The sequence below is a fragment of the Micromys minutus genome (genome assembly GCF_963924665.1).
Source record: "Micromys minutus genome assembly, chromosome: 24".
NCBI lineage: Eukaryota > Metazoa > Chordata > Mammalia > Rodentia > Muridae > Micromys > Micromys minutus.
Window position 1 is genome coordinate 33,910,184 of NC_137959.1, and position 16,269 is coordinate 33,926,452.

Genomic DNA, 16,269 nt, shown 5'->3' on the forward strand with positions numbered 1-16,269 from the left:
CAGAACTTGAAGCCACATCACTCTAATCAAAAACTCATGTGACATAACGTTATCCCATTCTTCAAAAGAATGTTTCAGTAATCAAAAGGTCTAAAAGAAACGCAGAAGAAAACTACTAATTACAGGTACAAGAAGCTTCAGAATGTGAACTGAAGAAGGAATAAAAGGAGAAAAGGAAAAAGAACATCACCTCTGTGCACTGCTGACTCCAGGCACATCAGAAGGTAGGAGAGCCTGGCTTCTCGGGACCGAGGAAGGTTTTCCACATTACACCGGTATTTTTTCAAGTCACTCTTACAGGATTTGGCCAATGAATAACTGACTTTATAATCCTGGGCAATGAGCTTTTGACGTGTAGTTAGTGCTTCTCTACACTGAGGAAAGAGTATAAGGAATGAAACTTTAAGTCTACACTGAGACTTACTGTGGCTCAGCTATCTCTCTGATAAGCAGACACTCAGAAACAAGCATGTTGCCCTTTTGCCAAACTGAGTGTCAGTACGTTTGTTTTGAATCTGGCTCTAGGGTCTGGAGATCTGATTCAGCAGATAAGAGCACTTGTATCTCTTCCAGAAAACCCAGGTTCCTTTCTCAGCATCTACATGATGGCTCACAGCCATCCACAATTCCAGTTCCAAAGGTGCTTTCTGAAGCCCTCTTCTAACTTCTGCTGACACACACACAATGCATTTATATATATGCAGGTAAAATATTCATATATGAAAATAATAAATAAAAATAAATGATAATAAAAAACTGACATAGTATGGAAAGAAAAAGTAAGGCATAAATCACTGGAAAACTAAAATCAGGCAGTAAATTGTAGCTAACTGTTGCTAGAAGGGTGTCACACAAGGTCCAGATATACTAAATTTGACACAAAGTATTCTTTTTTCTTCAACCATACTTTTGGTATAAATTTCACAAGAACTAAAGTGACAGCTGATATTCTATTTGGATGTTCTATTGTACAGAACTTTCTATTACTCTGAACTCAGTAAATACTTTAGCTGTATAAGAACACAAAAGATAGAATTGCAAAATTAGAGTATTAAAGATTCTTGTACCCATTCAGTGACAAGACTAACAGTAATAAGAATATTTAATGAGATAATCATAAAAAATTAAATAACTGGCTATCTATGAAAGATATTGGTGTGGTTAGCTTATACTACCTGAAAATGTAGAGCTGGCATTAATGTGATTTAATTAAAATTTGTCTTCAATTTTATAACACGATTAGAGGTTCTTCCTTTTTCTCCCTCTTTTGTTTTAAGACAAATACAAACTTTTAACATTTATTATGTGTGTGTGTGTGTGTGTGTGTGTGTGTGTGTGTGTGTGTGTGTGTGTGTTGGGGGTAGGTGGGTGTACTACAGCATGTGTGTGGAGGTCAGAGGACAACCTGCAGAGGTTGAGTCTCTCCCCTCCAATCATGTGGGCTCAGGGATGAACTCAAGTCATCAGGCTTGGTGGCATGTGCCTTTATCCTCTGAGCAATTATGCCAAGTTTTACTTGCTTTTAAGATGGAATATAACTATGTACCTAGACTGGCCTCAAACATTAGATCCTCCTGCCTTAGCCTTCTGAATCAGGGTATTACAGCCATGTGTTGTCACACCAGATATCCAAATATACTTTATGTGCTTAAAAAAAGGCGTCAACTCTGGAGAGCATATACTTCATGTCATTCATACCTTGATAAAGGCAATTTTGCAGATCCATAGTTTAAAAATATTTGGAAAAAAGAAAAATGTGTTTTTAGTAACTATGCACAGATGATTTTCTAGTCATTATCCCCTAAACAATATAATGTACCAACTATCGTTATAGTAGCACCTCATAGACACCATTTAAAGTTCACAGGAGGAAGTGCATAGTTTATACACAAACACTGTGTCATTATATAAGAAACACTAAGTTTCTTGGTGTTTGAGTATGTGGGTAGGTAGTGTTCTGAAATCAACCCTTTGTAAATACCACAAGAAAACTGTGTCTGTGAAAGCCTGGAGTGGTGGCACATGCTAACCTCAGCACTTGGGAGGTAGAGGAAGAGGATCAGAATTTAAAGTCATCCTTGGTTCCATGCTGAGTTTAAGGCCAGTGTGGGCTATGAGACTATATTCCAGAAACAATCACTCAAACCTAAACCAAAAAAGGAATCAAGAATTTGTGAAAGCTTTATGAAATTATTAAGATTTCAGTTATTTTCAAAGAGGTACCTTTTCACTCATGGATTCTTCAAATTTATGGTTAAAAAGGCATTTATACACTCTTCCTTCACCAGCTTGTGTCTATAAGATAAAACATATACATTATCACTATTATCCAAGTAATTTTGTTATACATCCAATCTTATACAGAACTTTTATTAATTACACTGTTAATTCGAAAACTCAAGGACATATCAGAAGGAGTCTCTTACAATTTGATACCACAGTCAGTAAAACTTTATAATTAGTGGCTCTGAAATTTAATTTTATAAATTCAAAACAGTAAGCAAAAGGGATGGCATACATGAATCAGTAAAGACAGATCAGTGCTGAAGTGATACAAAGATCAGGCAGGAGTCCAGCATGTATGAGGTACTGCATTCAATCCGCAGCACAGAAAGAAGAGCAGAAAAGCAGGAAGGAAATGTAGACACAGAGGGACTGAAAGTTTCCTAATGAATCAGCAGGCTCTATCCAAGTACTTGGTTTTAAAGTTAGATAACTTCTATTTCCCTTTTGTTTGTTTGTTTTGAGACAGGGTTTCTCTGTGCAGCCCTAACTGTCTTGAAACTCACTCTGTAGAACAGGTTGGCCTCAAACTCATAAGAGCCATCTGACCTGCCACCAAGCCCAGTCACTATTTATTTTATTAACTTTAATCAAAGCCATATAAAAATGTAATTTAACAGAGATTTAGCCATAGGATATGAACAAGACTTCCTGGTAAAATAAGATTTCTATAGATAAAGTATATTTTCTGTTTTCCTTGAAACATAGTTTCTGTATGTATCTCTGGCTGTCCTGAAATTCCTTCAATAGAGCAGGCTGTTATCAAACTCAAGATGTAACAGCCTCTGCCTCCCTGGTGCTGAGATTAAAGTGGTGCTCCACCACCACACCACAAAAGATAGGTTGTCAATAATTAAAACTGTGTCTAGCATGGTGGCCCACACCTTTAATCATAGTATTCAAAGGGCAGAGGCAGATTGGCTCAAGACTAGCCTGATCTAAATGGTAAATTCCAAGACAACCAGGGCTATGCAAAGAGACCCTGTCTATAAAAACAAACAACAAACCTAAAATGAAAGTTGAGAGAAAAAAGAAAAAATGATGTATGTAGAGTATCAGAAACAAATTGTTAACTAGATGTTACATCTTCAAGACTGAGTATCCAATACTATTTTTTGTATCTTGAGATTAATTCCATCTCCTGCTTCAGTAGTTTTCCTATTTGTAAAGTTTGTGCTGTTGTATTTCATTCTGGAACACAATACTAAAGATATACTTAAAAGAAAGGAAAAACAGCTTCTTGGTGACTCACGTTCTCACAAAAGCGCTCCCGATCATCTCGGCAAGCAAAATACAAATGGCGGTCTAAATGAAAGTCATCCGAGGACAGCTCAGCCACCCGAAGAATGGCTTTCTTGCAGAGTTCAGAGACTTGAATCTTGGGCTCTTTTTCTTCTGCCTCTTTCACCAGGCCCTTTTCCAAACATGATACCACCTCACCTTGTGAATGTGCATCCTAAAATAGCAAAAATTATTTAAAAACTTTCACCATACAGTATTCAGTAAACATTTGGTTTTAAAAAATGGATGTACAAAGAACTAGATAGATGGCTCAGCAGCTAAGGAATTAGTGTGATTTAAATGTTAGGATACCAACTTTCCCCCCATTAAAGCAGTAGGCTTTAAACTTTTTAATTACTCTAACAAAAAATTTAAAAAATTTTTAATTATATCACTTATTTAGTTTTTTTTTTTTAATGAATGAGGCAATTTATTAACCCAGCATCCTTTGTTCTAATGCTTCTTGTTGGCAGCTGCCACCTGTCCAGCAATTCTGTCCAGATCTTTCTGTTCCTGAGGTGTTTGTTAGCTTGCGGCCCCATCTTGGTCCTTTTCCACCATTATCAGCCCCTCCAGGGCTTGAGGACTTGGTGGGCCACACTCTTAGAGCCTCTGCTGAAGTGGCTGGGCCTGACACCGTTTCTCTGCCATCCTCCATAGATCTTGGTCATGGAACCAATCCCTGCACCACCGCAGAGGTACAGGTGCCGCGCTGTGGAAGCAGCTCATGTGTAGAACCAGTTCTCATCATATGGGGCAAGCTCTTTATGCTTGGCCAACTTGACTGTGTACACCTATTCGGGGACTTTCAGCTTCCCGGACTTTTTGAGGAAGGCTGCCAGAGCTCTGATGAACTCCTGCTGGTTTACGTCTTTTACAGTAACTCCAGGCATCCTGCGGCCTCCGCGCTGTCAGCCAGGGGAAAGGGCACTTATTTAGTTTTGTATACACATAGCGAGGGAAAAAATTGGGTTTTTTGTTTGTTTGTTTGTTTTTTGAGGCAGAGTTTCTCAGTGTAGCCTAGCAATTGTTTGTAGCAGTCCTGCACTTGCTCTGCTGGCAAGAAATTTGTAAAATAAAAACAACCTATTGTTACGAGCATAGTTTATGTCAATACTGAGATAACACTGAAAAAGCACCTATTCGTTTGCCTTTTTCCAAGTAAGAGTGCTTTTAGTCAAGTCTGAAAGCCAACTGATAGGTCAGGTGAGATGACCCAGTGGAGTGGGTAAAGGTGATTTGCCACCAAACCTCATGTCCTAAACTCAATCCCTGGTATACACATGGTGGAAGAGAAATAACTCTCCAAAGTTGTCCTCTGATCCAACACACACACGTGCACACACACACACTAAAGAGGGAGAGACTGTAAAGGCACCGGGATTACTGAGATTATATGTATGTGCCACCACACAAGGCTATTTTTTTTTTTCAGAATAAAGATAAAAATAGTTGCAAAGGTACCCTGAGTTTCTTATGTCCATTTAGTAATTGAAATATATACAAATATTTGACAATGACAACCATTTGTCTAAAGTTGAGGATGTAGCTCAATGGTAGAGTTCTTGCCTAGTATACAGAGCTCATGGATTCAATCCCTAGCACTGGGAGGTTGTGCATGTGAGGTAACACTATGAAGCTCACTGGGCATGTGGGTACAGGTTTATAATCTTCGCAGTAACTTGGAGGTGAGGCAGGAGAATCAGGAGTTAAAGGCTAGTCTCAGTTACACAGTGAACCTGAGGCCAGCCTGGGTAACATGAAATCCTATCTATTTAGAAGCAAACAATAAAGAAAGAAGAAAGGTGTGCTGAGATTGTGGCTCAGTAGTAAGAGCGCTTAGTATACAAAAGGCTCTAGGTTCCATTCCTCTAGTCCTATAATTCAACATGGTGGACTATAGCCCTATCACACCTGAAAATAGAAGTAGACAAACGGGTTCAAGTCACTTTGGACTCCACAAAAAAGTTCTATGCCAGCCTGTGCTACATATAGCCTTGTTTTTTTGTTTTTTTGTTTTTTTTGTTTTTTGTTTTTTTTTTTTTTAAAGTCGAGGAGATATCAGCAGATAAGCAGGTAAAGTGCTTGTTGTGTACACATGAGGACAGAGCTGGGACCTCTAGTACTCACATAAGGGCCAGATGACAGTGGCCCACATGTAATCCCAGCATTCTAGAGGCAGAAGAGATCGCTAGTGGCTAGCCGAACTAGATCAAAAGCTTGGAGTTCAAGTGAAAGCTTGCCCCAATATGTAAGGACAATGACTGTCCAACACGCATGTGCATACATATATAACCACATACACATGAGAGCAAGCATACATAATGCAAACACCCATCACATATACACGAGAAAAAAAAGGCTAATTACTGAATGTCACATGTATAACCAAGAGTCTACAAAACTTCTTTTTCATTTGTCTATTTGTTTTTAAAGCCAGGGTCTCACTATGAAGCTCTCTGACTATCCCAGAACATGTTAAGTACACCAGGTTGGCATTGAACTCAAAGATCTGCTGGCCTTTGCTTTCTATGTGCAGCAGCTATCCCACAGACTCAGATGTACTGTATCCTATCCTACTAGCCAAATTGCTCAACTAAGATCAAGTCTTTACTGGACTGCTCAGGGTGCCAGACCTCATCCATTCCAGAATATGCCTGGTGCTATCTGTCCAGTTGCTCCTTGGCCACCATTTGGTATGAGGAGACCAACTTCGCACAGGTTCCAGGAGTCATGTTAACACAGCATGATGCTAACACATCAACACAGACAATGCATCCTGAAGCTGCTGTTGCTGCAGCCACTCTTGCTGTCCGCATCGTTCCCCAGTAAAAATGTGCTGCAGAGTACGAAATCCTCAGCAACATCTTAATGCACAGCTCACAAATTACCATGCAACAGCCTGCTGTTCATGTGCAAGGTCAAGAACCTTTAACTGCTTCCATGTTGGCATCTGTACCCCCACAAGAGCAAAAGCAAGTGCTGGATGAATGGTTGTTTCCTCTTATTCAAGCCATGCACCCTTCTCTTGCTGGCAAAATCACTGGCATGCTGTTGGAGATTGACAACTCAGAATGACTTCACATGCTCACGTCTCCAGAGTCTCTTTGCTCACAGGTTGATGAAGCTGTGGCTGCACTACAAGCCCACCAGGCAACAGAGGCTGCCCAGAAAGCAGTGAACAGTGATCAGGGACCACAAACACAAACTCAGTCTTCACTAAAGAAAAATCTTAAACATCAAAAAAATTTAAATATTATGAAAAAAATTGCAAAATTTAAAATAAATTAAAAGGAAACTTTGAACCAAGCAAATGACAGATTTAGCAAACAGTGCTAGTCCTAGATTAACAACAACAACAAAAAGCAAAATATAAAAACAAATTGCTGTTTTATAGACCTTGGGAAAAGAATCTGCAGCATACAAAAATGTAAAGCATTCTTTTCTTTTTTTAAAAAAAAAATTTACTTAGAAGCATTCAGAATATCAACAAAACAACAGCAACTTCTTCTTCTTCTTTTTTTTTTTTTTTGCAATTACAGAGTGGTATTCAGTTAACAGAACAATTATCTTTGTATAAGCTGCATCAGAGACAACTGAAGATGAAAAAAACAAAGCAAAACAAATCCCAAAATAAAACCCAATGGAAAACAAAACAAAGCAACAACCAGACTCCTGTCCTCATATATAATTAATTTGTGCAGTGTACCAGCAAGACCTGCTTTAAATTCCCATGCCAATTTACAACCCCCAGACTGTACCAGGCAAAGTTAGTGGCTATTGAAAATACCACCAGGACAGGGCTATCTAAAGACGTATTCGGTAGTGTGTTAACTATAAAAAAAGACACTGTACAGTTTAAAAACAAATCTTACACAGCCTTACATTTCAATATTTTTTTCTTTAAAAGGAGTGAGTTGTGTACAGGAGGGTTAAATGCTTTATAGACAAGACAAAAACTGCACTAGAGCCAACTTATTCATCATCATCATCTTCTTCTTCTTCTTCATCTTTGTCTTCCTCTTCTCCTCCTCATCTTCATCTTCCTTCTTTTTCTTGTTCTTTTCAGCCTTGACCACCCCCCTTTTTTGCTGCATCGGGTTTTCCTTTAGCTCTACTTCTCCTTCAGCCTGGCGGCCTTCTTCTCACAGGGCGGCAGTGTTGTTCCACATCTCTCCTAGTGTCTTTGCAACATCACCAATGGATAAGCCATGATAGTCGCCTTTGATTGTTGGGCTGTACTCAGAACAGAAGGAGAGGGCTGAAGAGGGCCTCTTGGGTGTATTGGGGTCCTTGAGGGGATGTAGGTTTTCATTTCTCTTTCATAATAAGCCTTGCCAGCTTTTGCCATATCTTCAAGTCCCACTCCCCCACCCTCGTCTTTTTTTTTAGCAGACATGGTCTTCCACCTCTCTGAGTACCTTCTTGGAGAACTCTGAGACACGTTGACAGAAACATTCGGGTACTCCTTCTAATGTTCCTCTTGGCAGGTTTGCACAAAGAATGCATATGAGGACATTTTGCCTCTCAGCTTTTTAGGATCTCCTTTGCCCATGTTTAGTTGATTTTCCTCCAAGAGGCACAGAGTCACCCAGTGCTTGCCCAACTCTTGCTTGCTCTGGTGCTGTCTCTATGGATCTCAATGTACCAAGCATTCCTTTCTTTAATTTTGTAATTCTTTACTATGGAGTAGCTTGAGAGGTCAGTTCTGTTTTAAGGAGCAGAACTGATGACTGAGCAAGGAAACGTAATTTGGATTATAAAATTCTTGCTTTAATAAAAATTCCTTTAACAGTAAAAAAAATAAAATAAAATTATAAGTAAAGGCATGCACAACCACAATTGGCTACATTTTTAAAAATGTGTTTGGTGCTAGAAATTAAAATAAAGTCTTTTGGTAGGGGAGTGCACATTTGCACCCGTCATGTAAGAATCAGAGGACAACTTATGGACGTCAGTTCTTTCTTCGTGTGGATCTGGGAAATCAAACTCAGGTCAGTAGGCTGCAAAATGCCTTGGCACACTGAGCCAAATTTTGAAAAAAGATTTATTCTATTTTTAAATTGTGTGTGGGGGCATATATACATGTGAGCGCTGAAAGCCTACACAGGTCCTCTGTAAGAGCAGTGCATTCTCAACTCCCAATAACTTTTTATTAATTATATTGTGGTAAGAAAAAGTTGGCCTGAGAAATATTCACTGTCGATAAGCATTTAGACATTTGATGTTTTTTATTTCTTTCTCTTATATCCTTTAACTAACAACCATAATCCTAATCTCAGATGGTAAGGAAGGCTGGGCTTTTCCTTTGTATGAATCACTCTCTAGTTTGAAGTGTCTGATGTTTTCTGTGATTCTGAGACTCGACTATTCAGGTGCTTGGTTAAAGCACAAACACTACAATGACACAATCAGGAAAGACACAGAAGCAGTGAGGCTGCGCTGCTCCACATCCAAGGGATTCTGTGGCCATCCTATTACTCTTCATGACGTAATAACTTACACTTTCACTTCTAGAAACCTGCCCTTTTGTTCTGACATTCACTTAGAAAATTCAAAATTCAAAAGGATCTGATAAAGTATCTTAGCTCTAACACTCTCATTTTGGAAAAATAAATCACAAACATTGAACGTCATGGTATTTTACACTCTTATACAGAGGAAGGGTGAGAACAGTTTAACCATGAATCCGCTCTCTCTGATCTTTGGGGATCAATGGCAGTGGCAGCAAATCTGAAGTTTGGCCCTAAGAGGTTTAGACATGTCTGTGGTCCTAAAGGAAACGACATAGGAAGGAATGTATTTTTGTGAGGTAGGCTGAGCCCACATCACTGCCCCATCCATAAGAAAACCTGGCATGTGAAGAAGGATCTGGTATGAACAGAAATTTCATTTAACTGGTAGTTAGCAAAAGATAATGATGAACTGGATGTGTTGATATACACCTATAATCCTGCGCCTGGGAAACTAGCTATATACAAATGTATCTGTTTTCTCCAAACTAACAAGAAAAACAAAAAGCTGAAATGATAAAAGTGAAACAAAGGGAGGTTCAAGGGAGCACTCTGTTATTTTATTAGAACCAAATAAACAAGCTGTCTTGGCTTTCAGCTACAGCCACTGTAGACTTAGAAACCTGAAGCTGAGAGCAGGTTTCATACTGGTAACTCAGAGAGTGGGGAAGTCAATCAGCTCTTGCTTTTATGGGCAACAGACACAACTATGGTAAAGGGGAACTACATTACCGATGTAATGTAAAACCATCCAAGATTTCTGGAAAGTGTGTCAGAAGCACTAGTGTGGAGATTTTTTTTTTTAGAACAAAGAGTGAGGTTTGGAATCAAATGTAATCCCCAATACCCTAAACAAAGTCAGGGGAACTTCCTAAATATATCAGGGTGACTCAAATGTTTTTGTCATTTCTAGTCTGTTAAGAAAGACAAATACACTCTTTCCTAAAACCAGCCTTTTGAGTTGATTGCCTGAAAGCTTCCTGTCAAGATCACAGACCTTTTATCATGTGACCACTGATGAGAGAACAGGACCCTGTGCTAATGTGAACACTAGGGTTGTGACAGGCAGAAAATACCCAACACTAACTCCTTCATTTCAGCTACAGGATCCTAACGCTATGATCCACTTGTCCAAAATGTCTACAAATCATCAACAGAGAGAGGACAAAGAAACAATGGGTTTTCTTTTCCATCTTAGGTCAGCAATTAAGAAGTGATGGCATGTCTTTGAGTACCTCTCCACTGGCACTCATTATGTTTTAATACTTTCTTTTATTTTTGCTGAACAAACAAGTCTGGAACCAAATATCCATTGTGATATCCTATTTGACAGACTAATATGAGACCCCTTTGTGGGTGAAAAACCTTTCCCCAGGGGTCCCATATCAGATATCCTGCATATCAGATATTTGTTTACGTTATGATCTGTAGAGAGCTTTCGGGGCTGCTTCTAGTCAATACGGCAGCAGGAATTTGACTTTGGGTGAGGACAATGAAGTAGGATCAAGATAAATACAGCTAAGGAATGTATTCTCTGAATCATGATGGGTCTTTGCTTATGCTTTGCCTGTTCCTTAGCTACTCTGTTTATGCCTTATGACTGGCCACATTCTTTGCATATACCTAGAATAGTATATAAGCAGACTGGAGAAAAATAAACCCACTACAGCTACTATACTTGAGAGCCGGTATAGTGTTATCTAACTGTCTTTCTTTTCAGTCCTCACTCCCAGCCTCAGGACCCTTTTGACTGACTGAGCTGGTTTGGTCAGTGATTCCTAACAGTAGCAACATTGCAGTTATGAAATAGCAACAACATACTTTTATGGTTGGGAGTCACCACAGCATGAGGTGTTAAAGGTCAAGAAGGTTAAGAAGGTTGAGAACCACTGGACTAATTAATAATTTCAAACAGAAGATCAGTTGAGTTGCTACTTCATTCCTGTCTTTATTATAATCAGTTCTTTAGTTAATCAGTTCACAGGACATTTTCTTCTGACTAATGAGAAGTAGCTTCACTAATCTTAATTTCTCTTCTTCCAGAAAACAAAAGTGATGAATATTAACTGGTAATTTGATGGGATTTTTGAGTCACTTAGGAGGTAACTCTCTCAGCACATCTGTGAGGGTGTTTCCAAGAGGTTTAGCTCAAAGTATTGAAAGAAGAGTAATTTGAGAAAGAGTAGCAGGGAAATTGTCTCTCTGTTTCCTAGCCATGGGTGGAATATGACCGATCACCTCAGGCTCTCACTGTACGGTATCTGCTCAGGAAGCTGAATAAATCTATCCTTCCCTCCTTAAGTTGCTTCTGGTAGGCATTTTGTTATAGCAACATGGGAAATAGCTAATACTGAAATATTGTTACTAAATCACAAAATGTCCTAAGTCAATAGTTCTTAAACTCTAGGAACTATCTGTACAAGTTGTTTTTTATTGTTGTTTTGTTTAATTTGAATTTTAAGATTACCTCAAGCTTAGTTTTCTCTGATGTGAGTTACACATGGTTTTCATTTACTAAGTTCACTGGTTCATTGGAGAAGTAAATGTAGTAAAATACCTTTTCCCCAAGACGAATGCTGCCACATTTCAAGAGGTTGATGTCATTTTTGCAGTCATCCATGAAGCCACAGATCAAACGGTAATCACTGAAAATGATGGCTGTCATTTTGGTAATGTATTGATGGCACTGATATTCAGTGATGTTGCCTCGGTGATCCACCAAGCAGGAAACCATGTAACCTTTTCCAACTGGTTCTTCAGCACACTCTTTAATCTGTTCCCACAAAGGGGTGGGGGGAGAAAAGAAAAGGCAGTAATTATGTTTTCCTCAGTTGACCACACAAACAGAGAAACTGTGGAAATCACCCATTTGGGAAGAAGGGGGAGACAGGGTCATAACTCTGGCTCTCTTGTAACTCACTATGTAGACCAGGCTGGCCTCAAACTCAGAGATCTGCCTGCCTCTTTCTCCTAAGCACTAAAATCAAAAGTGAGTGCCATCACACTCAGATGAACCCCAATTTTATTTTCTATTTATTCTTCTCTTTTATATTATATACTATTGCAGTTTTCCCCTCCCTCCTTTTCTCCCAGTCCCCTAAGAAACATACGTCCCCTCTCCGCCCAAATCCAATCCTCTTCTGTTTCCCTTCAGAAAAAAAGCAGACCTCCCAAGATATCAACCAAACATGGTATAACAAATTATAATAAAATTTTTTATTAACCAATTTTTTAACCAATCAGAAGAACAAGTTAAATTGCCCAGGGACCACATATAATCGTGAATGCTTATAATACCAGCACTTAGGAGCTAAGGAGGATTTTGACTTTAGAAGTGAGCCTTAACTGTATGTACAGTCCTGGAGGTTAATTGTCCTCGTTCCAGTATAATCTCCCCATTGGGAGAAGAAAGTTTCTTTGGTACCGGGATGTTTATAACACCACTAAAGGCCACAGGTGCCAGTGGTACTACTACAATGAGAGAAGGGCAACCAAATGCAAGGAGGGATCCCAGCTCTTTGAAGGCAGAGGCAGGTGGATCTCAGAGTTCTACATAGTGAGTTCCTGATCAGCCATAGCTACACTGTGAGACCTTATCTGATACACGTGCTCAACAGACCCAACTGCAGAGCTAAATCACTCAGGACGGTTTATAGGCCTCCAGGGAAATGTACTATGATAACCTCAGTAGCTGTACTGAATATCTGGGAAACAGCAAGAGCCTGATCTCACCCTACTGTGTGTCAGTGGATAACCACAAGATCACACATCCTTGGTTCACAACCAAGGCAGATGAGAACTGAGAAAAGCAAAAGCAACTGAGTCGTTCTCCTAATGAGGGATGGGTCAACAGACTCTACTTTGTCCTACAAATCACAATAGCCACAAAATTATATCACACCTTACCTCTGAAATAGTTGACTTGCAAACTTCCCTGGCCACAGATTCAAATTTGGGATCAGTAGTCAGGTTCAGCTTGTAATTCCACAACAACTGGGTTCAAGAGAAGAAAACAAAACAAAAAAAAACTACTGATTAGAACACCATGAAATTTGTCATTTGCGATTATTATAAAATAATTATACAGTTACATAGAGGACATTTATATTTCCAATAACACAAAAGTCATCACATTCATAGACAAAAGCACAAAATATTTACAAACATAAAGCAGCACCCAGCATTCAGATGTTCTTCTTTCCTGTTAAATGACGTTTTTAAAACTATGAATTAAAGTTATGTGCTACAGAGGCTAAAGAAATGTAGCTAAAAACATTACTGCTCATGCAGAAGACAGTTCCTAGGACTCCGGTGCTGAGGCTCAGAAGTGCTTAAAAATCCAGCTGCAGGGCATCTGACACTTTCCTATGGCCTCCACAGACACTGCACCACATACACAAACCCACAGATAGACACAATTAAAAGTAAAAATTAAAAAAAATCATGTGGTATTAAGAAATCTAAATATTAAAGAAGTCCCTGATAAAGCTTTGGAGAAAATATCTACTTCCAAAAAGTCTGCCACAAATGCTCACATGTAGCAGGATTGGTCTGAGATTTCACAAATTAGTGTTTTCCTTAGAGCAGCCTTAAGGAAGGCTGTTCAGATGGAATATTCATCTTTATTCCCTGAAAACACTTGACTGACCATTCCCTATATGGTTTATTTTTTGGTTTTGCTTTGTGTATTTAATGAGTACTGGTGTTTTGCCTGCTGAGATTAACCACCACCGTGGCATATCGCTCTCCTTTGAAAGTGCTACTACACAGTGGACATCTTAGTGAAAGAACTTTAAAATGAAGTTGCTGACTTGATAAGCAGGGAACTAATTCTTTTCATATGGTAATTGTAATAAGGAAGACCATGAGTAATTATTATTGGCCAACCCTAATGAGTGCTACAATAAAATGGTATTTATAAAGTTCCTTGAACAAGGCTTATTATTCACTTAAACGTAGAAGCATCAGAGAAAATATAAAGCTTCCAGAAAAAGATGAAAGAGCATCCCAAAATCTGTCACTATATTTATAAAGCACATATGGTAAGTAACTGAAAAGCCATACTTACATGATTGCAGTCTGAAGAAATCTCATTCTCTGGCTGGAAGGAAAAAAAAAGCAATATTTAAAAAACCAAACAAACACTAAAAAAAACTAACCCACCAGGTTTTCAAACATCACAAAAATAAAGTCAAAACCAGAATCTGAGTATTTAATCAAATGTCTGCTCAGCACAAGGAGTAAACTGGAACCGACCACCTTCCAGACCTCGGAGGGCAAATTTACCAGAAAGGTACACAGGAGAAACAATCCCTTCTCTATTAGAAGCATAGTGTGGAAACAGGAAAACATACTAATGAAATAATCCATCAGCAACATAATTACTCTTTTTTAAAAGTGACATTTTCTAATTTTGAGTGCTAAAGAGGAGAGTCTGGAGAGATGGCTCAGTAGTTAAGAGCAAGGCTGCTCTTCTCAAAGACCTGGGCTCAATTTCCAGCACTCACATGGCTGCCCATAACCATTTGTAACTCCAGTTCCAAGGGATCAAATGTTCTTTTCTGGATTCCATAACCACTGCGGGCATGTGGTGCATAAACATACACGCAGGCAAATCACAAAACATAAAAGTAAACTAGAGGACCAACTAGGGTCAGGTGCACTGAGAAGGCAAAGGCAAGTGGATCAATGTGAATTTCAGGCTAAGGTAGTCTACACAGTAAGAACCATCTCAAACAAAACAAAACAAAACACCCACACCTCAGTGTTGGTATAAAGTATTTTCACTAATGAGAACTTAGATGTCTACATATAATCCATGGTTCCTAAGCTGGGTATGGTGGCTTACTATTAGCACTTGGGAGGCTAAGACAAGAGAATGGCCACAAATTTGAGGCCAGCCTCAGCTACACAGTGAGACTCTACCTCAGAACTACCTCCCCCAAAACCAAAGCAAGCAAACAAGAACGTCCTAGGTTTATCAGAGTACACAGGAAGTCCAACAATGGTTTTAAAAGTAATTTAGGGCATTTTGGAACTAGGACAGGAGGAGTGTGAGTTGCAAATGAGTTTGGGCTATATAGTAAGACCCTGTCTCAAAAAATAAAAGTAGCTGAATCCAGCAGTTTGGGCTTATAATCCCTGTACTTGGGAAGCTGAGATAGAGGCTTGGTGTTAGCTTGGAGTCAGCCTGAGTCATATTGTGGGTTTAAGCCAGACTGCGTTTAATGTGAGAGACCTGGTTCCACAAAATTATTTAATTAAGATAAAAAAAATTCAGGATTCTGAGAAGAGCCATGGCTCAGTAGTTGAGAGTGCATGCTGCTCCTGCAGAGGACCGAAGTGCAGTTCCCAGCACCTATGTTGGGTATCTGATAACTGTCTGTACCTCCATGAACCCTGATGTTTTTTAACCTCCACAGGCAGCTGCACTCACATACACCCACCTAAACATAGTTTTAAATAAAAATAAAGCCAAAACAGAACAAAATTAAATAAAAAGTAAAAAGTTAAAAAAATGGATTGTGCCAGGAAGAATCCTGTTGTTTCCTGCACTGCCCAAGTAGGTGCCCTGAAATGCCCTACAAGCCTCCAATCTCAGCCATGCCAGCCTGGCCTGGCCGGGAGCTCAAGCCTGGGACAATGCTACGGCTTCCATACATCCTCATTCTAGTTTTGCTCTCCATCTTACCCTGATCTCTTCCTTTGTTAGCTGCATATGGCCTAGAAAAGCTACACAAGGAAGCAATAATTTAAAAAGAGAGGGGCAAAGAAGCACAGAGGGACCGCCCATGAAACTAACAGACTGATAACAAAGAATGACTGCCATAGATTTTCCACAGGAACTTACTTGTGTTTTAGACCTAATGATACCCAGTATTGTACTTACCCCTGATCTTTGACTCGAAGACTAGAATTTGAGACAGATAGCTCGGAAAATACGTTACCTCCACTTAAAATAGACTTGGTTATATTTAATGACTTCATTCTTGAGTTCCTTTTTTAAAAATTAAAGTAAAGGCATGTCCAGCACTCTAACTTTCCTTTTTTTAAAACTGAAGAATTCGCAATGGTGAGGTTAGGTAGCCTAGTCACACAAGTGACAGGGCCAGAATTTGCACTTGCATGTTTTGAGTTCAAAGTCCACTGGCTTAGTTTACCCACCATGTGTGTATGGAGTAGGGGAAGTGAA

General features: G+C 39.2%; 1 protein-coding gene and 1 pseudogene across 2 annotated transcripts in view; both read right to left on the reverse strand.

Annotated features, from left to right (window-relative positions):
• GLG1 (golgi glycoprotein 1) overlaps positions 1 to 16,269 on the reverse strand; it is a gene marked incomplete at its 5' end in the record, with an annotated part of 99,116 nt that overhangs the window by 35,468 nt on the left and 47,379 nt on the right. The window contains 6 exons of the mRNA XM_080936818.1: positions 191 to 374; positions 2,224 to 2,295; positions 3,536 to 3,739; positions 11,635 to 11,850; positions 12,984 to 13,070; positions 14,146 to 14,178. Coding sequence (XP_080792944.1) covers positions 191 to 374; positions 2,224 to 2,295; positions 3,536 to 3,739; positions 11,635 to 11,850; positions 12,984 to 13,070; positions 14,146 to 14,178 — 796 coding nt within the window. The remainder of the gene's footprint in view (positions 1 to 190; positions 375 to 2,223; positions 2,296 to 3,535; positions 3,740 to 11,634; positions 11,851 to 12,983; positions 13,071 to 14,145; positions 14,179 to 16,269) is intronic.
• Positions 4,018 to 4,457, reverse strand: LOC308436480 (small ribosomal subunit protein eS19-like; annotated as a pseudogene). The gene has a single exon. The product of its transcript is annotated as a small ribosomal subunit protein eS19-like (transcript).